Source organism: Nilaparvata lugens, chromosome 2 (genome assembly GCF_014356525.2).
Source record: "Nilaparvata lugens isolate BPH chromosome 2, ASM1435652v1, whole genome shotgun sequence".
NCBI lineage: Eukaryota > Metazoa > Arthropoda > Insecta > Hemiptera > Delphacidae > Nilaparvata > Nilaparvata lugens.
Window position 1 is genome coordinate 39,841,413 of NC_052505.1, and position 24,379 is coordinate 39,865,791.

Consider the following 24,379-nt stretch of genomic DNA (forward strand, 5'->3'; position numbering starts at 1 on the left):
TGAAATGCAATTGGAGTGGGGGAACTGCAGCCGTGACGTAGGCTGTAGTACAGAGTAGGCAGAATATCGCATTCTTGAAAATCATATGGTGTCGTATAGTCAAATTATATAACACAAACATTTTCTGACATGCAAGCTTTCTGTTTCTGCTTTACAATAATTATTAAAACATTTGAATAATACAATCATTTTGCCATATAAAAGCAAAAACCCCACCTCCTAACCTTCCCTTTCAAACCCTTAAGGTTTCTTCATCTTCTAGGTCGTGTTTATATTTTGTAGTTTGGCTATACATCAGCTTGTGAATTTCGGGGATGAGATATTTTGATTCTCGTAGAACATGTGCTCGATACCAGCATGTGTTCAGTGCATTTACAATGAATGAAATTCATCGGATTTATCGGGATCGGTTTATCGGTTTATTGCGATGCATTGGTTTATCAAGATTTTTTAAGGGTTAATCTGAAATTATAATAGTATAACATTGTCTATTAACGCTTTTCCAGCTTATTAACTTTTTCGTGTCACGTTTTTAGATTCATGAAAAACTTTCAACTTCATTTTATTCATAAAAGTTGAATGAACTTGAAATATTTAACATCATTAGAATCGGTGATTCATTCGCTATAAGTAGGGAGAATTTTAAAGTTCTAGGTCAATCTTGAGGAGATTATACGACGATATATTTGAAGATACAGTGAATAAACTGTATGCTCAGTGTGGTTACTCTAGAACATTTTTACTACACGTGACGTCACGCTGGCGTTCCCCCCACCACTTTGAATCATACACCTGTGAGTGATCAACCTTTTGTCTACTAACGTTGCCCAAAAACCACTTTTTTGACCCAGGACTTGAAACGTATAGAAATTTGGGTACCTTAATTTTTTTCGGAAAGCAATACTTTCCTTACCTATGGTAATAGGGCAAGGAAAGTAAAAAAAATACCGAATTTATGTCTCTAATGGCTGTTGTTAGTTTATTGTAACATATCATTCCGGCGTAAAAGGGAGTTTTTTCCATGAATGTGCGCCTATGAATTGGGTAAGCAATCAGGCTTCTATGACGTGTATTGTACTCATGGTTATTTGTGCACAAGTGAAATTGGTGAATATTTAGTTTAACAAAAACTAGCAATTGATATAATTATGTAGAGAGAAGGCAGTGTAAGAATGTCCAGGTCTTTAAAATACGTTTTACAAGAGTCTCTTGCTCGTAATCAATAAAATCGACGAAAATATTTTTGGAGGAGGATAATAATTATAAATGTAGAATAATGAAGCTCTTACCGGAGTTGTTTTAGTTCTAGAAATTGCCAGCCTGTGATATTTGTAATAAAAAGTTCCTTAGAATATTCGAGTCTCATTTATTCCTCTGTATGACTGAAGTTCCAATTCAATGACTGAAGCCATATCGAAGGCATGTTTTGAGTGATTATGTTATACCTGTTGAACCTATCTATTGTACCTATCATCAACTTTGCCTTACAATCTCAGTATTATTGTTTGATTCTTCCCGAACAATCTTTTTATTCTTCTCCTCTATTACTTCATCATAAATGTCAGCTCCCAAAGGTGGTATTTGAACGTCGGATGACGTTGTCGAAGTAGAGCTGACACTTGTCTCATTTGCTGGTGCATTTTGATCCAGGTTGAAACCGTCCTGTCCGATCTTGAAGCAACGGAACTGCAGCACAAGTAGCGGAATCGCTGCATAGTTGGTCTCAAAATTGACACACATGTGCATGTTGTTGGATGATGGGTACATGTCGTGGAATCGGAGACAGAATGATAGGCCTGGTACCAGTGTCACTGGTATACAGGCTGGAGGTGGATTTTTACCTAGAAAATGAATACAATTCTGAAGATTGAATTTCACATTTTGAACAATAGGCCAAGTATTATAATATAATTGAAAACTGCCACCTTCTCTTCGCAGAGCACAAGCTCTCATTCGGCTCTACGAAAGGCTTTGGTCAATCAATCACTACTTCCTATCCATCAGGACATTTCAGATTTATATAGAAGGGAGCTGAAGTCCAGAAGGCCAGCGGTCAGAATGGCAGAACAATTAAGAGATGAGAGGTTCTATCTAACCAGAAAATTGAGTGAGTAAGCGCCCTTAGGAATGCCGGAGAGCTTTTTCTCAAACACTAGGCTTTCTGGTTTTGAGCTTCCCCGGCGCTTCTGGGTGACACTTAAAAGAATTCGAACCCAACATTGCATCATTCTTCAAATGGGGACATGCAGATTCCTTACTATGTGACTGTGGAGCGATGGAGCAGACAGTGCACCTCATCATATTTGAATGTCAGAGACCACACTGCCTACTGCTAAGGGTTTTAATAGTATATTTCGCACCTAGGGCCGAAAATGAGACTTTTCTGGCTCGAAATCGGTTTTCAAGTCCGAGGCCGTAGGCCGAGGACTAGAAAAGATTGAGAGCCGGAAAAACATTTTTGCCCATGGTGAGAACGTAATTTTCGCCACACAGAAAATAAACAATATATATATGAGAATAATAATTATCTCATTGTCTATTATAAGCACTTCCGAAAGCAAAAGTGGAAGGTCATAGCTCTAGCAAATCTGAATATCAAGAAATTGTCCAAGTATTTTATTTTTTATTCTGATTTGTCTAAATAACCTAAAAGATTATGTTCAATTATGTAAGAGGTTGAGTTTATACTTTTTATTCTTCCAAATGACAATAAGATGATATTATTATAAATGTTTAATTATTGAATGATAAACACAAATAATGAAAAGTTTTTGATCAGCTGGTTTATCACACTTGAAAAGTTTTTGATCAGCTGGTTTATCACACTTGAAAAGTTTTTGATCAGCTGTTTTAGCACACTTGAAATTCGGCCAATCTGATGTGATCTGAATGTCAATGGAAGTTTAGGTTAGAAGTTCTATCCTTCTATGAAAATCGAATTATTTGAATAGTTTATAATATATATCTTATCTGTATTTTATTCATTTAAATAAAATGATAGTATATTATTACAGAATACTTTATTGAATTCTAGAAGCATAAAATGATTCCGTTTATCCACCATGTTCCGTGATAAACGCTTTACTAGGAGGTTTGAGGTTAGATTCTATTATACTCTGAAAATTGAATTTGAATAGTTTATAATATCTCATTTGTATTTCATTCATCCAAATAAAATGATAGTATCTTATTGCAAAAACTTTATTCAATTCTAGAAGCATAAACTGATTCCGTTTCATAAACTATTTTGTAAACACGTTCACATCAAATCAGAATCAGCTGACTTCAAGGTTATTTTACAGCCCTAGGGCCGTAAAAATTTTTTCGCCACACTTGGATGTAATGAGCTGGTTTATGTGCGTCATATGGAGGCCGAAAGTGATGTTTTCCGACCAGGCCGGTAAAACTTTACGGCCCTAGGCTGTAAAATGACCTTGAATAACAGCTGATCGTGTCCGATCTCACAAAAATCATAGAGATAATCTCATAACGACTGTAATAATCTATATAATTATGTATCGTGAATCGCGGTATCATGTCTATAATATATTTATGAATTACTGTTTCATAATTTAATATTTATTATTGTGTTTTTGATATCAAACAATAGAATACGATGATATCTCCATAGCCTCAACAATATAATGTTGGCTGCATTGTCCATTGTCAGAAAGGTAAGTATCGCAAGTCTTTAAAAGTGAAGAATCGAATTGAAATCAAAGTACAATAATTGTATCAATATTTAAAAGTGAGGTAGAGTAATAATTGTTTCTTTTTTATTATCGAATTCCACTTCTTAATGCAATACAATCAACAATATAATAGGAAAATACAGCAGAGATCTAAAGTTTAAGGTAAGCCTACTGGTGAAACTCAGCCTTGACTGAAAAATTCCTAGTAATTTTCCGTAATTCATTATTAAAACTTTTAGATAATTTTTCTTCAATATCAAACCATATAGAGAAAACATTAGGCCCACTCAAGATTGAATCTTCGAATGTTTTCTCTATGATTTAACTATTTTCAGAGCAATATTTGTTGTGAAAATGCCGGCAAACCGACTTCAAGTTTGCCGCTATAGGCTACACTATATTATAGTAGCCTACATACGTTACCTGACTTACAGGCATCTCCGATTAAAAATATGCAATGGCCGAGAGCGCAAAGGCGTAAGACAGTGACAGGCGTAAAGCTCAGTGAATTACATGATCTAGGTTCGAACCTCGGTCAGTGACATTTTTTTTTGTCGATGAGTTTCGACTTTTATTAGCTATTTTTTATATTAGTTACCGTAATTTAAATTTCAATCAATTTTTAGATATATTTTGAGACAAAACTGTGAAATATGCAATTATATTAATTTTTTAATCACATTATTTCAAAATAGTAATGAAAATTCTATTCATCCATCTATCCATGAGATATTGCACCAGGCGCAAAGCGCGAGCTATAAAAATTCAAACAATATTCGAAATATTAATAGTATAAAAATATTGTCACTATTGTAAATTATTAATTAGTAATATTGAAATTAATTGACAGTGAAAGTTGTCATAACCAAGATTCAAACTATCAAAATAGGCTGTTTGAATTTTATTTATTTTTTAATTTCTTATATATTGGGAAGTTTTTTTTTGGTGTGGCGAAAAAATAGCGTTCGCAACATGGGCAAAAATGTATTTCCGGCTCTCAATCTTTTCTAGTCCTCGGCCTACGGCCTCAGACTTAAAATCCGATTTCGAGCCGGAAATATCTCATTTTCGGCCCTAGGTGCGAAATATACTATACCGGCCTTGTCAGAAAACAATCACTTCGGCCTCCATATGACGCACGTAAACCAGTCATTACATCCAAGTGGGGCGAAATAGTATATTTCGCACCTAGGGCCGAAAATGAGATATTTCCGGCTCGAAATTGGTTTTTAAGTCCGAGGCCGTAGGCCGAGGACTAGAAAAGATTGAGAGCCGGAAATACATTTTTGCCCATGGTGCGAACGCTATTTTTCGCCACACCCAAAAAAAACTTCCCAATATATAAGAAATAAAAAATAAATAAAATTCAAACAGCCTATTTTGATAGTTGAATCTTGGTTATGACAACGTTTACTGTCAATTAATTTCAATATTACTAATTAATAATTTACAATAATGACCATATTTTTATACTATTAATATTAGGTGCGAGCTTTGCGCCCGGTGCAATATCATGGATAGATGGATGAATAGAATTTTCATTACTATTTTGAAATAATGTGATGAAAAAATTAATATAATTGCATATTTCACAGTTTTGTCTCAAAATATATCTAAAAAATTGATTGAAATTTAAATTACGGTAACTAATATAAAAAAAGGTAATAAAAGTCGAAATTCATCGACAAAAAAAAAGTCATTGACTGAGATTCGAATCTAGATCATGTTTGTTATTCACATAGCTTTGATTTCTGACTGACGCCTTTATGCTCTCGGCCATTCCGTACTGTTGAAAGTTGGGGCCTGACTGATAACCCTTAGCTTACACGTAATACTGTAATACTAGACTTCTAAAAAAGTTTACTTCACTCCTAAAAAGCGTACCGTACAACAGACTTTGGCTCATGACTTATATTATTAAAATTAATATTATTATCTGTCTCACAATAAAATTTTCACTCTGAATTAAGTCAGATAACGTAGGCTATGTAGGCTACTATAATAATAGAGTATAGCGCAAATTTGAAGCCGGTTTGCTGGCATTTTCACAACAAAATATTGCTCTGAAAATAGTTAAATCATAGAGAAAACATTCGAAGATTCAATCTTGAGTGGGCCTAATGTTTTCTCTATATGGTTAATATTGAAGAAAAATTATCTAAAAGTTTTAATAATGAATTACGGAAAAATTACTAGGAATTTTTCAGTCAATGCTGAGTTCACCAGTAGGCTTACCTTAAACTTCAGATCTGTGCTGTATTTGCTATTATTATTGTTGATTGTATTGCATTAAGAAGTGGAATTCGATAATAAAAAAGAAACAATTATTACTCTACCTCACTTTTAAATATTGATACAATTATTGTACTTGAATTCAAATTCGATTCTTCACTTTTAAATACTTGCGATACGTACCTTTCTGACAATGGACAATGTAGCCAACATTATATTGTTGAGGCTATGGAGATATATCATCGTATTCTATTGTTTGATATCAAAACACAATAATAAATATTAAATTATGGAACAGTAATTTATAAAATATATTATTATAGACATAATACCGCGATTCACGATACATAATTATATAGATTATTACAGTCATTATGAGATTATCTCTCTATGATTTTTGTGAGATCGAACACGATCAGCTGTTATTCAAGGTCATTTTACAGCCCTAGGGCCGTAAAGTTTTACCGGCCTGGTCGGAAAACAATCACTTTCGGCCTCCATATGACGCACGTAAAACAGCTCATTACATCCAAGTGTGGCGAAAATATATTATTATTGAATGAGATAATTTGAATTTGTATTGTGTCTTAATTTGATTTGACACAATATCTCCATTTTCTCAATTTAGTTAATTATCATGTCGAACATTCTAGATTTTTACATGTTAATATTTCTTAGTGATACATTCCTATGTGATAAATGTGTTTACCTGATATAGTGCTGTGATAGAGAGAGTAGTCATCCAGTAACATATCATATGATTGCAAAATCCTTGGACACGTATGTGAAATTCATGCAAGCTGAAACAGAGCTTCAGTTGATTTCTATCTTCGATGAAAAGTAGTAACATGAATGAAATTGTGAAACTAAGTCCAGACAATGAATGCTCAAAAGAGGGCATAGAGGGAAATATTTGGAAGACAATTTTCGATCCTGCAGTTCTGTTTAGGGTAGTAAGGAGGTAAACATATCAAAAGTCCCCCCCTACCCTCTGTGCTAAGGGGGTGGGGGTGGTTCTGGTACCATTTTTCGTTTTCTCGCATATAACTCAAAAACGAGTGTCTTAAGGACATAACTGTTCCATACAAAATTGAAGCTCAAATAATTCCTACAATATTCATTCTACAATTTTTTCCATACCTTCTATAGTTTTCGATATAAAATGATGTCTCACTGCTCTTGAAGGTGTGACATTTTGAAAAAAAACCACGTTTGTCTCCAATTTTTTGCTCTAATAATTTTTTGAAATCGGCGGAAAACATCCATGCTTCGGCGGAAAACATAAATGCTGATTGTGAGTTTATAGAGCATTAAATTCTCTTCAATTTTATGTATAATTTTAAACATTTACGCATTTCTCTACAAATGTTGCAGCAGCTTAGTGTTTAGTGTGAAATCTCCAGTTTTGCTACCATAGACCAATGACAAAGGAATTTTGAGGAAATTTTTGAAATTTTTTTTTTTAAATGTGGATTCAAGCTGATTTAACATTTCCAATTTCAAATACAGAACACATTCATTTGAAACTATTTACATTCACTTTATAAAAAATTCAATATTCTGTGAAGATAAAACTGGAATCTGTCCAAAACTTTTTTTCTTGTATAGTTTTCAATTTTCTATTGCCAACAAATAATTTTACTGAAAACAGGCAAAATAGTCCAGTCACTATAAACATTGGTGCATGCAATTTATATTGTAGTTCTGATTTTTTAATATATAATTTGGGTATATAAGAGAAGTCCAGAATCAATTTCTTCATGCAAAATTTCCTTGTGCTAGATACAGAGTGGCCCAAAAAACCTCGTGTTTTCGGCTCATTTCCAGTTTTCAGTTATTTCTGCCAAATCTCGTGATCGGACAGAAAAATTTGCTCTCGCCTTTTTTTTTAGATTATAAAATCAATCGGAACTCTCTATCTCTAATGAGTACTGAGTTATGATTTTTCAAAAATGAGTGAAATTTGAGTTTTAATCAACAATATCTTCCGTTTGTTACCATTTAGATGTATAATTCAAAATCCCTCTGGCGTATTTTGTGCTCTACAATCTGAGATCAGGTAGAGCGCTCTATGTCATATAGATTTCATGGTACACCTGACAACAATGCTCCTTGTATGTGAAAAACAATATTTTCAGCTTCAACCATCATCACAACTACATTGTCCTCACATTGATATTTCGCACAATGACATGAGTTAATGATATTATGTTTTAAAAGAATCTGAAATCCTGACTGCAAATCTTCTACCACTAAAATCAAGAGATAGGTACGATAGCTTAACGAGTATTCTTTATTTTGTATTCTTTATTTATTTTGTCAGCAATACCTGTAGTGTGGCGAAAAATATCGTTCGCACCACGGGCAAAAATGTTTTTCCAGCTCTCAATCTTTTCTAGTCCTCGGCCTACGGCCTCGGACTTGAAAACCGATTTCGAGCTGGAAAAATCTCATTTTCTGCTCTAGGTGCGAAATATACTATTTCTTGTATAGTTTTCAATTTTCTATTGTCAACAAATAATTTTACTGAAAACAGGCAAAATAGTCCAGTCACTATAAACATTGGTGCATGCAATTTATATTGTAGTTCTGATTTTTTAATATATAATTTGGGTATATAAGAGAAGTCCAGAATCAATTTCTTCATGCAAAATTTCCTTGTGCTAGATACAGAGTGGCCCAAAAACCTCGTGTTTTCGGCTCATTTTCCAGTTTTCAGTTATTTCTGCCAAATCTCGTGATCGGACAGAAAAATTTGCTCTCGCCTTTTTTTAGATTATAAAATCAATCGGAACTCTCTATCTCCAATGAGTACTGAGTTATGATTTTTCAAAAATGAGTGAAATTTAAGTTTTTGATCAACAATATCTTCCGTTTGTTACCATTTAGATGTATAATTCAAAATCCCTCTGGGCGTATTTTTGTGCTCTACAATCTGAGATCAGGTAGAGCGCTCTATGTCATATAGATTTCATGGTACACCTGACAACAATGCTCCTTGTATTGTGAAAAACAATATTTTCAGCTTCAACCATCATCACCAACTACATTGTCCTCACATTGATATTTCGCACAATGACATGAGTTAATGATATTATGTTCTATGAGAATCACCGGTTAGATGCACTTCATTTCAGTATTTCCTAGTAGAGTGGCGCGCTTAAGGCTATGCAAAGGCTAAAAATAAATCTTTTACTCGTTTTTTTAAAGTTTTTTGATTTGTATATCATCAAACTATCAAAATGAAAAAGTTTTCTCAGAAAAACATTTTTTTCTGATCATTACTTTTTGAGATATGAGCGTCTAAAGTTTAAATTTTTGGGACAGAACATTTCAAATTCGGTAAGAGATAAATCCATGAGATTTAGAGGATGGATTCTTCATGGTATTGTTGATCTAGTAAAACAAATATTTTATGAAAAGAGTCCAAAAAAGTGGTTTTTGGGTATTGGTCTGTATGTGTGTGTGTATGAGTGTATGTGCGTCTGTGTACACGATATCTCATCTCCCAATTAACGGAATGACTTGAAATTTGGAACTTAAGGTCCTTACACTATAAGGATCCGACACATACATTTCGATCAAATGCAATTCAAGATGGCGGCTAAAATGGCGAATATGTTGTAAAAACAGGGTTTTTCGCGATTTTCTCGAAAACGGCTCCAACGATTTTCAACAAATTCATACCTAGAAAAGTCATTGATAAGCTCTATCAACTGCCACAAGTCTCATATCTGTAAAAATTTCAGGAGCACTGCACCCTCTATGCAAAGTTTGGTTTTAGATTCCCAATTATCAGGCTTCAGATACAATTTAAACAAAAAAATTCAAGTGGTAAAGATTGAGCATAAAAATCTCTACAATTAATGCTCAGTAACATTTTCACCTAAAATTGAAAATATAAGTTCGAAATTCGAGAAAATAAGATTATTCAATTGCAAACTGTTGGCAACTGTTGATTCTATTAAATCATTCACTATGAAGAGATAGCAGACTTTGTATGTCTGCAGCGTTATTGTCCTGTCACCAGCTGGCTCAGATCTTAGAAAAGTAGACTTGAGGTGCGCGGGAACACTATCGTCAGTTGATCAATTTTCATAACGGCAAGGAAAGTTGTGTGAGTGCACCACACCAGATTTTTTGAAACTGTAACTACAATAACATACGGTACTCTATTATCAAACAATGATTAAGAATCTTTCTTGAATATCAAATCGTTTTCCTTGAATACATTAAATATTATTTCTTGTTTGTTGTTTATAATTACGGCATTTCTTCACTGACCATCGCGATGAAAGTTGAATGAGTTGACATTGATGTGGGCGCAGCAGCCACAGATGGACTCCTGGCAAGAGCACGGAAGCCAGCCGTAGTTCAAAGCTTGAGCCTTCAGAGCTGGACCATTGCCGGGACTTCGTGATATCAGTGGAACTGGCTTGCCATTCATGTCGTAGTATATCGTTGTCAGCTCATCAAATGATACTTGATAAAATATAAAATTAATAAGCAAGATAACTGTGTACGGTATCTAAAAATGTGACTATAGTTTGTGTAAAACAAGTTGAGACTTGGCCCTCCATCCGAAGAAATTACAGGGTTGCCAAATCGTGTAAAATTGCAACTTTCTCAAATTTCCAATTCAACGTTGGATGTATAATATCATCCCCGATATCCTAGTAGTGCTAAAAAAGTTTCAGGGTTGAAAGATTAAAAGGAAATTTAATTTTTATGATAAAATTGGAAACATCGCGAAGATTTGTTTTTCTTTTGAATATTACTTCTCTCAGAATCATGTAGCGTCGTAATGAGTGATAATTTCATATCAAATGAACGAGGAGACTGTCTCCTTTCTATTGGTGTCTGGATCATTTTTATCCGACCCATAGTTATTTTTCAATTAATAATTATGTTCGTCAATGTCGAGAAATTTTGAGCAGAAAATATGAAATTTTCGACATGCTAGTAACTTTTTTGTTTCAAAAGATGAGTAGGTGGTGAAAGCGAGAAAGTTTCTCAAAAACAATTGAAATTATTTTTCCAATTGTCAAACGTACTCGGAAGAACGTATTTTGGCCTCTCAGGAGTTTCAAAGTCAAGGATAGCGGCTGAATGGTGTGCCGCCATATGCTATCAATAGCTATGATCAACAAATTCAAAATACAGAACGATTGAAAAATTCAGCAACTGCAAGTCAGATGATCACAATAATGGTGAAAATGACAACCTCGCCTTGAATAATCCAAGCGGTGTTTCATTACAGCCTTTCTAGAGGCAATCAGCTGCTTACGTTTGAAATAATTCAGTCAAATAATCTTGTAAATTGCCAGCCTTTAGCATACAATTTGGTACACAATGCATACCATGCAGCCACTCTTCTAACTTTAAAATTCCTTTGAGACCAAAATACGATCTTCCGACTACATTTGACAATTGAAAAAACAATTTCAATTATTTCTGAGAAACTTTCTCGCTTTCACCACCCACTTATTTTTTGAAACAAAAAAGTTTCCAGCATGTCGTAAATTTTATGTTTTCTGCTCGAAATGTCTCGACATTGACGAACATAATTATTAATTAAAAAATATCTATGGGTAGGATAAAAACTTTTTTAGCACTACTAGGATATCTGGGATGATATTATACATCCAATTCTGACGTTGAATTGGAAATTTGAGAAAGTTGCAATTTTAGATGATTTGGCAACCCTGTAATTTCTTCGGATGGAGGGCCAAGTCTCAACTTGTTTTACACAAACTAAATGAATGGACTATTTCTATTTTCAAAAACAAGTGCTTAATTTATTGGAAATGAAGTGATCACTTCTACCAATAAATAAATGTGATCAGTCTACAAAAAAGTAAAATATTGCGTGAATTTTTCATTTGCATCCTTGCATCAAAAGCTCTATCAGTCTAAGGGGCTTATTTGCTCTGGATAATGGATGCTCTCTTGATTTTGAAATTTAAGGATCAATTGAGAGCCTATGGTTTGAAACTATTATATCGTGAATAAATTACAGTATATCAGTCGGCAGTCGCTGTGATTCAATTGATCATTAAAGTGGTTGAGATCTTTCCATTTGGGTCCTTGACTTGCCATGCTATAATTAGAAAGATTATGTTCGGGCCTCACCACTACTAGGCGGCTTCTTATAAATGAGTAGATACACTTTTGAAGATTATTCAGTTTATGATAAGAGAGAGTAATTATGTATTTTGTGACAACGGAGAAGCCTATACACATAACAATAAAACAGTTCCTGCAAACATGTTATAGTTAGAAGTTGCTTCAAACATTGATAGTACCGGTAACTATTTCATTCTTACCTTCAGGGTTATCATTTTGTGGTCTACTTTGCTGAGTGTCTTCAGGTACTGTACTTGGCAGGATATCCAACATGACAATAATGATTGAAAACAGCACTATTGTGGAAGATTCCACATTATATCGCATTTTAGAATCTAATCCACAAATGGGGTAATAAAACTAAAATCACTGGTAAGAGAGAATTGGGAGAGCACTTTTGCGTGTATAAGAACTAATAATAATATAAAAGACTAGTTAATTATGCTTAAAACTAGTTTTGGTGGGCTTAGTGAAGTGTTTTTTAGCTTCTGACAACAACTATCAAGAGTACCGTACTTTATAGACTAGAGATCACAAGCAATCCGGTGAAAGTATTTCTCCAAGATGGAAGCACTTTCTGGAAGTAGGACATCGGAAAGAAGACATACGAAGAATTCCATGACTGAAGGAACTTTAGTTGAAAATTGGTAAACTTTAAAATCAATTCGATGAATACCACCGTTTCAAATTAGAACTACCTAGTAAATACCTAGTTTGTAAATTTGTCAATAATGTTTCAATGAAGGAGAGGAAAATGACTATCTAACAAATATTATTTTTTATTTTCTTGTAACACTGTTGTTAATTGGTGAATAAATTTGATTTGATTTGATCGTCTCGCCATTCACAGTAGTTGAAAATGAAATTCAAAATGTTAAACGTTCAAGTAGTTCATTGACTTTCGATGCATAATTTTCAATATTATTAAAAATTATTGAAAGCTACCAGTGCTGAACATTGCAAAATTGTAACTCCAAATAATTTATATCAAGACAATTACTAAATCAGATTACTACAATGAGTGTCGTAAGTAAAATTATTGTGTCAAGTAGTGTGAAGAGCCAAATTCAGAAGAAAGGTGACCGAGAAAAATTCCCCTGGAACCTAAAGGATGCAAAAAGCTCTATTTGAATTTTGATTTTGTGCAATAATCTAGGGCAGCAGAAGCTTGTTTCATTGGTACTGTAATGAAGGTCACCGAAAATTATAATTTGTACTCAGCATTATTGATTTCAATTCAGCAATACTAATAAAGCGGCTCTACTCAGGCGATACAGTAGGTAAAAAGTGATAAGCTTTAACTTTGGACTTTCAACATAATCTTTATAAAAAGTTTTATAAAAGAAGCAATATTGAATAAGTTTAATTATTGATTCCATAAGTTTATAAATATTGAGGTTTATTAGTTCATAATTTATTCCATCAGCACACAATTTACAATTTGATTTTATAAATGTACAGTACTTACTTTAACACTTTACAAATTCATTTTTCCATATTGTTGAATACTGTATGCGCTCTTCAATAATTATTGTTTTCAATATGGTATCAAGAAGTTGAAAATTTATCTGTCTGGTGGAACTACATATTCGAATAAACCATTTTGAAATTTGCATATCGAATTACTATACAATAGATTTATTCAATATTATTTGACACCGATCGTTGAAAAACAAATCATTTTGATGAAAATACATTTTAAACTCTCAATAATAGGCCTATACCAATTAGGTGACATTATTGAACTTTTGTACATATATCGTACGATTTTAATACCTACCGCACGGTACTTACATCAATTATTATTATTGGCTATTTGATAACATTAAGTCATTAACGCTGAATGCTGTTTGAGATAACAATATTTTTTGCTATATACTGGTACTGCGGAGGGTTATCTTTTTTCCACAATTGAAAACGTTTGGACAGCAGTGTACTTTTGTATCTCGTCGTACGATGCCAATCACCAAATCCCATTGAGCGAATGAAAATGATAGCTTGATCTTGTCATTATTCTTTACTATAAATACAAACCGAGTTCTCCAATATCATTACAACACAGAATACTTTCTTCTTGGTGAGTACACTAAAAAATAATAATTTTTTCCTCTAAATTTATCCCACATTTAATTTCATTGTCAGATTTTAAGTTGGCTACTTTACTGTTAGTTATGTGCTACTGAACTGAATTTTCAATTCTTTTTTATTCCTAAAATAATATTTCCATTTAATAGCTCATTAAATTAATTATATATTTGGATTCATATCTTCAGTTTTAATTTATTTAATGTATTGCGATGATATCTTCCCATTTTGATTCTTGAACCTTTTTTAATGCATCTCTCATCTCTTTCCAAATTTGATGTCATAATTCATATTGAAACAAGAATAGAATATCAATATAGCTCTTATTAAGGTATCGGTATCTGTTTTTTTGCTAGATATTCCATTGATGATACTACTACGCAGCTTTCGTATTTTGATTGGTATCGTCTTACTCACTATTAAAACTATGAATTCAATTTAAATTAATTCATTTAAATTTGAACGGTACCGGTACCGTGTAACTTATATATAATATTTATTATCATGATGGGGTATAGACTAACACTGAATAATTTACTGATAGGCTTTCTATCATGAGAAATACCGTATGCTAAATCCCCATTCATGAATTGGGCCTAATTAAACTTTTGCATTGAATAATTGAAGAAACTGCTATATCTGTTCCAATACAGAAGTTATTTAAATTCCAATACTGTATAAGTTAATTAGTTTTCAGATTTTATTTTCAAACAAGCATAATATTATTGCGTAGCCTATATTATTACTATACTGTGTACCTATATAATTCTTGGGGCTACGGTACCTACTCAAAAAAGTACCTAGCCTACTGTGAATTGATTCACTTATATTAGAAAATCTCCCCTAAGACTGTAAAAATGACATTGATGACTATGAAAATAAAATATGCGAATTTGTTTTCTCCCTGCTATAGGAAAAGTGCTCAATTGTCAAACACTTCTATTTATTTGAATGCAGGAACAAATTCGATAGCATCCCTCATTGGAGGTTGAACCTTTTTGGAGAAATAGTTTCACAAAATCAAAATTATTGAAAATGAAGTACACTTTTACAGTTCCTAGGTTTTTTAATTTTATAATTTTCTTCTTTCGATTTTTTAGAATATATTTGCTGGTAACTGCAAGCTACAATAAACACCTCTTCAAAAATGGGCAAGGAGAGAACTTCCATTAACATCACCCTCATTGGACACATTGCTTGAGTGAGTGGAAACATTTTTGATTGAATAAAGCAAAAAACCAATTAAATTAATTATTTTTCCGCAGGATTATTATTCTATTCTATTTGACTTTTACTCTGTGGATAGATATCAAAAACTTTAGAAGAGATTGCCTGTTCTGCACAGAGTTCTTCTTAGTATTCCTCCTCGTAATACTGATGTACAAAGATTATTTGCTCATCTATTTCACAATTTATAGTATGACGAACTGCAAGCAATAATCCGTTTTGAACTATTTTCGACACTATAATTAATTTTTAAAATTAGACTATAGTGTCGTCGAAAAAAGTTTAAAACGGATTATTTGTTGTTGAGAAGATTAATAATTTTATTGAAGTACAAGAACTACAATACTTGAGTTAAAATTAAAAAAAAGCCACAAATTAGGCTACTTACATAAATAAAAATCTTATAATGTAGCCTATGAAAGAGAATAATTATGAAGTCAGAAAAAGTTTCCATGATTCCATTATAAGTGCCCTAGTTAGTACATCTACTATATAAGCCACTACCGTACCTATATAGATAACATCTTTCCGCCAAACTGCTTCCCTTTTCAAATCCGAATCTCATGTTCCTTTTCTTAGTTTGAAATAGTTATTTGTGCAACTAGTGTGCTAAGTGACAGTTTGCTGCACTGAAAGAAACGTTTACGCACGAGCCGTAGGCGAGGGCGGAATGGTTTCTTGAGTGCAGCAGAGGAACTTTGCTCACGTATTTCACATTAAATTTTTCCTACAGTTATCATTGAATATGAGAAGTGGATGATTATGGGTAAAATGATGGCTGAAATACATCAAATGTTTGTCTGTATAATTTTGTTATTAATAACAACTTTAATTTATTTTAAACTTGATAATCCAATTGAAAATTAATAATCGATAATTTATTCAAATAAAAAATTAAATTAATCCAATTAATTTGAAAATTTGAATAATTTTGAGTAAATCTTAATTTCTAAATAATTTTTCAACCAATCAATTTATGAATGAAAAAAATATTATTTGAAATAATGAATAATTCAAAATGTATAATTTGATGAGTTCTCATTTTGATTCATTTGAAAATCAGAAAGAATATAGATAGAACAAATTCGCATTCAAAATACACGCCAACAATGGCAAAAGCTGATTGGGATGGCTGCAAGATAATACGCAAAGTATTAAGAGTACGCAAAGTATAATACTTTGCGCACTAGAGCGGAAAAGTGATTCTTTGCGTTCTGTAATCAGTGCAGGAATGGTCACTTTTCAAGGTAACTGTAGGAAAAAATGATTACTGCTGATTATGGATACAAATTATTCGAATAATCTCATCTCAATCAGAATTTCATAATCTGAAAAAGATTAGAGCAAATTTTTCTGTCCGATTACTGGATTTGGCGGAAAAACAGGAAAAAAACAAAAAACTCGAAGCTCTTGGACTATTCTGTATCTAGTACAAGGAAATTTTGCATCAAAAAATGGTTTTGAACTTCTCTTATGTATCCAAACAATATATTAAAAATAAGAACTACGATATAAATTGCAAGCTCATCCCCTTTTTCATAATTATATTGACTGGACTACAGGGGATCATAGAATGCTAGCAAAATTGTTCAACGATGTTTGAATAATAAATATAGCCTAAACCGTAAAGTATAAATTATAATCGTTCCTATCTGTGCTATAATAAAATATTTTGGAATTACTGACTTTGAAATTTATAATAAAATAAATATTAATTGATATAGATATTGTTTTTTGAATTTATTCCAATAATAATAGGGAAATATATTGAATAGGCTATAGTTATAAATTCCAATAGAGAATATTCTTAATAAGAATAATTGAATTGTTTTTATGTGATCTTCTAAATTGTCAGAAAACCATTCTACTAATTAGTTATTTTGTTTTTAATTTTGACAGTCAGTATTGAAATGTATACTCTTCTGTTGCAGATATTTTTTCATACATTGACACGGACTTCTCGATATATTGTTTGGCGGATGGATTTTCAACGATATGATCAATCAGATACAAAAAAAATACACTTACACCGATTCTCAAACATGTAGCTACATTTTTACTCATATCTAAACACACACATTTACATTCTATTTTCACTCGCACATGATCACTAAAAATGTTTGGCAATAATTAAAGTTTCAAATTTCTAAATTACAATTAACCTACTGTTGTATTTATTTATCCTAGGTATGTCTTTAAGATGCACATAAATTAATGAAATACAACGATTGCACAAATTGTCAATCATTGGTATTAGTTTCTCATAAATAATTATTATTCAAGAAACAAGTGAAAGTTCTGGACAGACATGGAAACCGTTATAAATTGTCAACTCATATTTCAAACCAATTTATCGGTTACTTTGAATTCACAGGGAATTGAAAATATAATTTAGATGTGGAATAGCTTGGTTGAGTCACTGGCGGAGAATCAGTTTTGCTGCACAATATTTTTCCAATTTGATGAAAACCAAATAATCAGTTCTCTGATGCCTTCTAAAATTAATTGCTAACTGTTCGATTCCAATATTGTAAAAGTATTATGAATGAAAGGTTTTCTCAAGTTAGAAGGTCAAATAGCTTTTTCCAATAAGTAGTTGCATAGAGAAAAATTTCTTCTACTGGAGACATTTATGATTATTACTTTTGGTTCCCAATTATTATTTTTTTTCTCTACTCACCCTAGAATGTATTCAAAATGAGGAAGATGTCCATGGTAGTCCTTTCCATATCTAGTTTGATTCTAGCTCGATACCAGAGTGAATATATTCTGTGTAGTAAATTCAGGAAGAAAAAATAATTCTCCGTATCAAATAATAAATCTACTTGAGTTATTGATGCTTGAAATAATAAAATAGTTATGAGAATTATTACTATATTGAGAATTTCTGAGTGAAATAATTTGGGAGTTGAAAAGATTATGATTTCAAGTATGTATGGTTTCGCAAGTATTTAGGATTCAAATTATGCCTTCTTTATGATAAAAAATGTAATAATTTGGTAATGTTCCTCAAATATATATGTATTAGGGCGTACTGGTACTTATAATGTGTTTTTCTGTAGCCAATTCTCTTAAAGCTCTATTCGCTGCGATAATCTGAATATAAATTAATCTAAATGTATTGGTCTAATAATATTCTCACAGAAAGGTGTATTTCAGTAGTGAATTAACTCGCAAACTCAACTTGAAGGATTTGAGACGCTAGGCAAAGCAATAGGCAGTAGCTCTGTTGTTGTATTTTTCATTACACTGACAGCTTACCGTACTTAAAAATCATAGAGGGTCTGTGCGCCGTGTCATTTCCAGATAATTATTCCATAGATTGTATACAATTATGATTACAGTACATCCATCATTCTCGCTATGGTGCATTGACTTGATGTTTGAACCACATTCAATATAATATTGCATTTACTTTTTGATTTTCCAATGAATTCATGAAAGGCTGTAAAATGTAGGTGTATGTGATGTATTTTCAAATTCTAATTCTACAGTATTTTGAAGATTCAAGTGGATCGATCAATAAATTATTATTGTAAATATTATTATTATATTAAGTGGAAATAATAAATGGTAGAAAAACAACATTTAAAGGAAGTACAACACTTTTAGCATTCTCACTTCAACCAGATGAGGTTATTATTAACTTTACTCCAATAAATAGTTCAATATTTCTTCTGTCGAAATTTTTATTTTGCAGTAACATCTTGTGAGGAAGAAAATTGCTTTTCGAAGCAGAGCATTATATACGAATCATACATGTGAGGCATTATTATCACACTTTCCGTGGAAATCCCTTATAGCTACAATAAATAATAAATAATTAGTGGAGTGTTGCCTCCACTGTAGTTTCTATTTTGGGAAAAATAAATTATCTTGCACGGAATAAATAGTTATATTATTTTTTATGAATAAATAATAAATTAATTATATATTCAGTATAAATGGCCTTTTTTCCATAGTCTCCAACTTTGATACGACTGACCAGGTTTATGACAAAATAGGACTTCACTTTTAATTCACATCCAACCAAATCAATATATCTTGAAATTCAATTTACCTGAATCAGCGGGGCTTTGATTAGATGTCAGAGTCTGATACTTAGATGAATGTTGATCAGGGTCTCTCAGAAAAAACTCATGGTTTTGTCCAAACAGGAGAAAGCCTGACGTAATATCCACATACTGTATATTGCCTATTCACTAGACCTTTGAAGCAGTGTCCAACCACATTTGTCTCCCCCCTCTGCGGGATTATACCCTATAGTTAGTACAAGTTTTTTTCAAATTGATTTCTATAATACATTATTAATAGAAGCTATCCCTAATCATTTCACCTGGATTACAGCCATTAATCCTGGCTGTATCGGATTGACTCGATTCTTTATCATTTTAACGAGCCAGACCCTGGGGAATACGGTAGTCTAGGAAAAAGGCTTCCTCACACTAGATGTTGATATAGGTAGTAATCCTACAAACCATAAAAGTAACACACACACGGCAACCACACTCCAGAAATATGAAATTATCAGGTCATTATACTAATTATAGTTCAAAGAAGGGGACTGGAGGGGACTTCTACCGCCTGTATTACATTAAGAAATTCTTGACTTATTTCTACGAAACCAGGCTTTCATGATTATTATTTCAAGTGTGCCCCCCCCCATACCACATCCAAAGGTGGTTTCACTTGTTATCAATAGCAGCTTATTTGAATTGGAAGTCAACATGGACCCCGAGCAATCAATTGATAATAAAAGGAATCAATGCTAATAAATCTGGATCTTGGAACAATCTGCAATCAGTGTCCACTCTAACATCACATTCAATCATTTTTAACCAGTTCTAATTGCTTCCGAACCCAATTTTTGGTGGACGATGTGAATGTTTTTATTCAGCTGTTGAGCTGAGCGAATCGCCTGGCGGTGTCATCGTAGTCCTCCTCCCCGGGCTTGAGCACATCCTCCTCAGGAGGCGGAGGCAGACCGCCGCCATCCTCGGGCTTGACGAAGGCCACTCCGCCGCTGCCGATGCGGAAGCAGTCGAAGTGGTAGTTGAACAGCTCTTGCGAGCGCCACTGGCCGTCCACCGACATGCACGCGTGCACGTTTCGGCCCACCATGTACACGTTGTGCATGCGCGCGCAGAATTTGAAATTGAGCGCCCGAATTGGCACGCACACCGGACGCGGGTTCTGACCTGCTCGAAAATGAGAGCGTGCCACCAATTAGTGCTAGTCAAAACAAATATTGATAGCATCCACTTTATAAGCTTTATAGTTCATACAAAAATGATAACCAATAATAATGAATGCTTGCTGAATGATCTAAGGATGTATAGTATATAATATGTAAATAAAGCTTAGAATATTGGAGTTGAAGATGAAAAAAATCAAATACGGGGTATCATACTCTTTCACATGAATCTAGAACAGCATCAATTAAATAATTCAATAGAACAATAAATCCATCAATCAAATTATTTGTCAAGTGAAAGAATCTGAATAGCATAAACCTCTATTAAATTATTTTTTAAATCTATAAAACAGCTTCAAATAAAATATACAAGAGAATGCAATCAGTTGCATTGCAGAGAATGCAGTTTTATGGCTAAATGGTTGAAGATATCAAATAATTGTTGTATATGACAAAAGTTGTAGATATTGATTCAAAGGACACTTTCTATTTGTAACATTTTTCTTCACTGTGGTTCGTAAAAAAAAGAAAAAGTTAATTAGGTTATGTCCACAATTTTTTAAGATGATGGATGATGGCTGGAGCACATAAGGTTTATCACCGACGACTTTTTGTAATATGTTTAGTTGGCATCATAAGTACGATCAGAGAAAATATAGCATAAGGTGAAAGTGAGGTATTATTCAACAACAAACATCTTATATGATTTATGCTATCTTTTCTCAATGGTACGACATATATATGTGCCAAATTATTTTGAGGTGGTAGCAATTACTTGCTTTTACTTACTAGTTTTGGTCTCAAATGATTCCAATAATGCTATTAGTACAATTCCACACACATCGATTCTTGGATGTATACGATTTTTCGCCGCCCTTATAAATTCTATTAGATTAAACAGATGATGTTTGTCAAGCTCCGTTTAATCTGATAGAATTATTCATAAGGATATCCGAAAATCAATGTGTGTGTGTAAGTGGCTTTAGACATTACCTGACATGGACGTTTGATAGACGATTCTCTCGTTGAAATACATCTTGAGGTGGAATTTGAATTCGTCAGGGTCGTAGGTGACATTGGTGCATGCGATCTGGCCAATGGGAAGCACGTTCCCGGTGCAGCAGCCGCACTGCCCGCCCCCGCACGAGCACGGGTACCTGATCAGCGGCTGTGGAGGTGCACTCGTTTGCACTAGGATCGGAACTGCCGCAACACAAATGCCATTCATTCATTATTTTCGATTATCTCATACTACATTTTTGATTACAAGCATGACATAAAACAAATAATAACTTTACTAGAATAACTATATTTTTTGGAATAATTTTATACATTTTAATGGAAACATTAAAATAATTTTATTACTAGAATAATCAATATTGGAAATAATAATCAATCGAATCTTGAAATAATAATACTGATAAATGCAATAATTCTCATGTATTCAATAATTCCTAGCATACAACACCAATTCAATCAATCAAGTTTTATTGAACAAAATATTTACATTGGAGGTCCCACTAAACCCGAAGGTTTTTTGGTAGGTGCCTTCACAAGCATACAAATAATGAATCATAGAATCGTACATTACAAAAAATAAAATTGAAAAATTTGATAAGAGGGAGAGAAAATTTTTTTGAGCATGCATAGGACAGTTGGGAAGTAAGAAGAGGAAGTAAAGGAAGGAATGTGGTAAAAAGGAGGGTAGACAATTTAACAATTGTTAGAAAAAATATAAACAATATAGTAAAAACAAGCATAAATGGAAATAAAATATAAAAGTATTTAATTATCAAATATAAATAATTTATACATGCATCAAAAGAAAAACAAAAATAGACAAAATAATCATAGGTAAACACGATATTAACAGGGTAATATCAAATTATGAAAAGCGAAGAAGTGAAATAAGATTTGATCATGAAATTATTGAATTTATTGATTTCTATTTGACTATACAGAGGTAAATTGATGAATTCATGGAACTCATACAATAATTTAGGTAGGCAAATATTGATAATAAAATAATATGAATCATTATTAATCATGTAATTAAATATCACCAGTCTTTTGAGATAAACTCAAAATTTGTTGTAATGTGATGATATAGTTTATCCATGGATGGATAATAGCTTCAGTACGGTACCGTAACTCTATAATAGCCTGGGTTGGAATCATGCAGCTTATTACAATTTGGGTGAAATGATGAAGACATTTTGACATTGTCATTAAAATATTGATGAAACTATCCCAAAAAGTTATACATGAAAAATATATAAATATGATAGGGCTACGTGTTCTTGAAAACTTATAAAAAATATTCTGAATACATTTTGGGGATGTTATTTTTGGCAGTTGATCAATATGAATGACATAACAATATAATCTCTTTAGTTTCTAAAAATACAAGAATGTGTTTATGATCACTATTAAATACTTGAATTACGACATAGCAGTATGATTTTAATGATTAAAAGCTATCACCTACTACTATAAATATATTAATTAATTCTACTCACGTTTGTGAAGCGTTTTCGGACACTCGATGCCCTTTTTCAACACTTTTTGAACACGTGTGTTATCTTAGAGTTTTCAGATACTGTGATTGAGAAAGAACTTCACTGTGTACAAATCTACACTACTTATTACTGTGTTTGACTGTGAATGACTGGATTATTGAGAACAATATGACTATCTATAACTTAATAGTATTAAGTAAATGTTTGAAGTTTTTAATTTTCAATTACAAAAAAAATGATCCCAAAAGTAATTGTTAGTATTAATGTATTTATAAGAGAATTCTGTATAGATAATGATTATGCTATTGTAACAAGACGAAACTCATGAAATATTCTCATTCATGACACATCACAATAACATGACATGGAGATTGTAAGTATTTGGAACCTGAAAATAACTAAGTCTGTAATTTTCTTGTAGGCTACCTATAATATTTCATTCACTTATTTTTGACATTAATGGCATTTTATAGTAATAGCCTTAAGCCTTCATCACTTATTGATGTGGAGCTCTGAATATTTTATATATCATCTTAGTTCAATAGTTTTAGCACATATTAAAAAATCATCAAATTGATAAAAATATTTATGATGACCAAAGTTTATTTTTGGACAACGATTGCAAAACATTTTATTATTACCAGTGACAAATATCTTCATCCCAATGACCAATAATACTGAAATAAATGACCAATAATGACCATCATTCAAATGACTTTTAAAAATCAGATGAAAGAGAAGAACGGAAATCCTTTATTTTTTGCATAACTGTTTTTCACTGAATAGACTAGTGGATAGAGTGCCTGCGTAGCAGCATAGAGATCCCGGGTTCAAACCCTCTCAATACCAAAAGTTTTTTTAACCAGATCACTCCCGTGTTATCGGATGGGCACGTTAAATTGTCGGTCCCGGCTGAAGTATGACAGTCGTAAGGCCCATTGACGGCTTAAATTATATATTCAGGCGGTGGGACCTTCCCGCAAGGGACTCCCCACCAACAAAAGCCGTACGAATTTACTTTACTGAATAGACTTTTTAATTATACTTATTTTGTATCAATAGTATTTAATTTTAAAAGAAACGAGTATAGGCTATTATAATATTATTTAATAGTCTAATTTGATATTTCTTCAAAACAAAATACATCTCTTTTTCCTTGAATATACAGAATCAGCCAGTTAATATGTCACTTGTTTTGCATTCTCCAAATTGTCTTAGTCATGTAGATTTAGGGTGTTCAGTTAATTGTAATAAAATAGAGAAGGTTAGCAGTATCAGATATCTTGGAGTAATGGTTGATCAGC

General features: G+C 32.6%; 2 protein-coding genes across 5 annotated transcripts; both read right to left on the bottom strand.

Moving 5' to 3' along the window:
- Positions 1–1,215: 1,215 nt before the first annotated feature.
- LOC120349879 lies at positions 1,216–18,605 on the bottom strand. 4 transcript variants are annotated; one of them, XM_039421208.1, is made up of 5 exons: positions 18,505–18,605; positions 12,251–12,385; positions 10,209–10,406; positions 6,634–6,724; positions 1,216–1,841 (listed from the first exon to the last, which is right to left on the bottom strand). In XM_039421208.1, exons 4-5 carry the CDS (start codon positions 6,674–6,676, stop codon positions 1,474–1,476), a joined length of 411 nt encoding a protein of 136 aa, XP_039277142.1. In that variant the 5' UTR covers positions 6,677–6,724; positions 10,209–10,406; positions 12,251–12,385; positions 18,505–18,605; the 3' UTR covers positions 1,216–1,473. The 4 variants fall into 4 exon arrangements, with proteins under 4 accessions (XP_039277142.1, XP_039277141.1, XP_039277144.1 ...); XM_039421207.1 differs by lacking the exon at positions 18,505–18,605 and adding an exon at positions 13,519–14,046; XM_039421210.1 differs by lacking the exons at positions 12,251–12,385; positions 18,505–18,605 and adding an exon at positions 13,845–14,046.
- On the bottom strand, positions 17,303–23,735 carry LOC120349618. Its single transcript, XM_039420072.1, has 3 exons — positions 23,717–23,735; positions 21,550–21,759; positions 17,303–20,560 (listed from the first exon to the last, which is right to left on the bottom strand). Exons 1-3 carry the CDS (start codon positions 23,733–23,735, stop codon positions 20,256–20,258), a joined length of 534 nt encoding a protein of 177 aa, XP_039276006.1. The 3' UTR covers positions 17,303–20,255.
- Between the last annotated feature and the right edge of the window lie 644 nt (positions 23,736–24,379).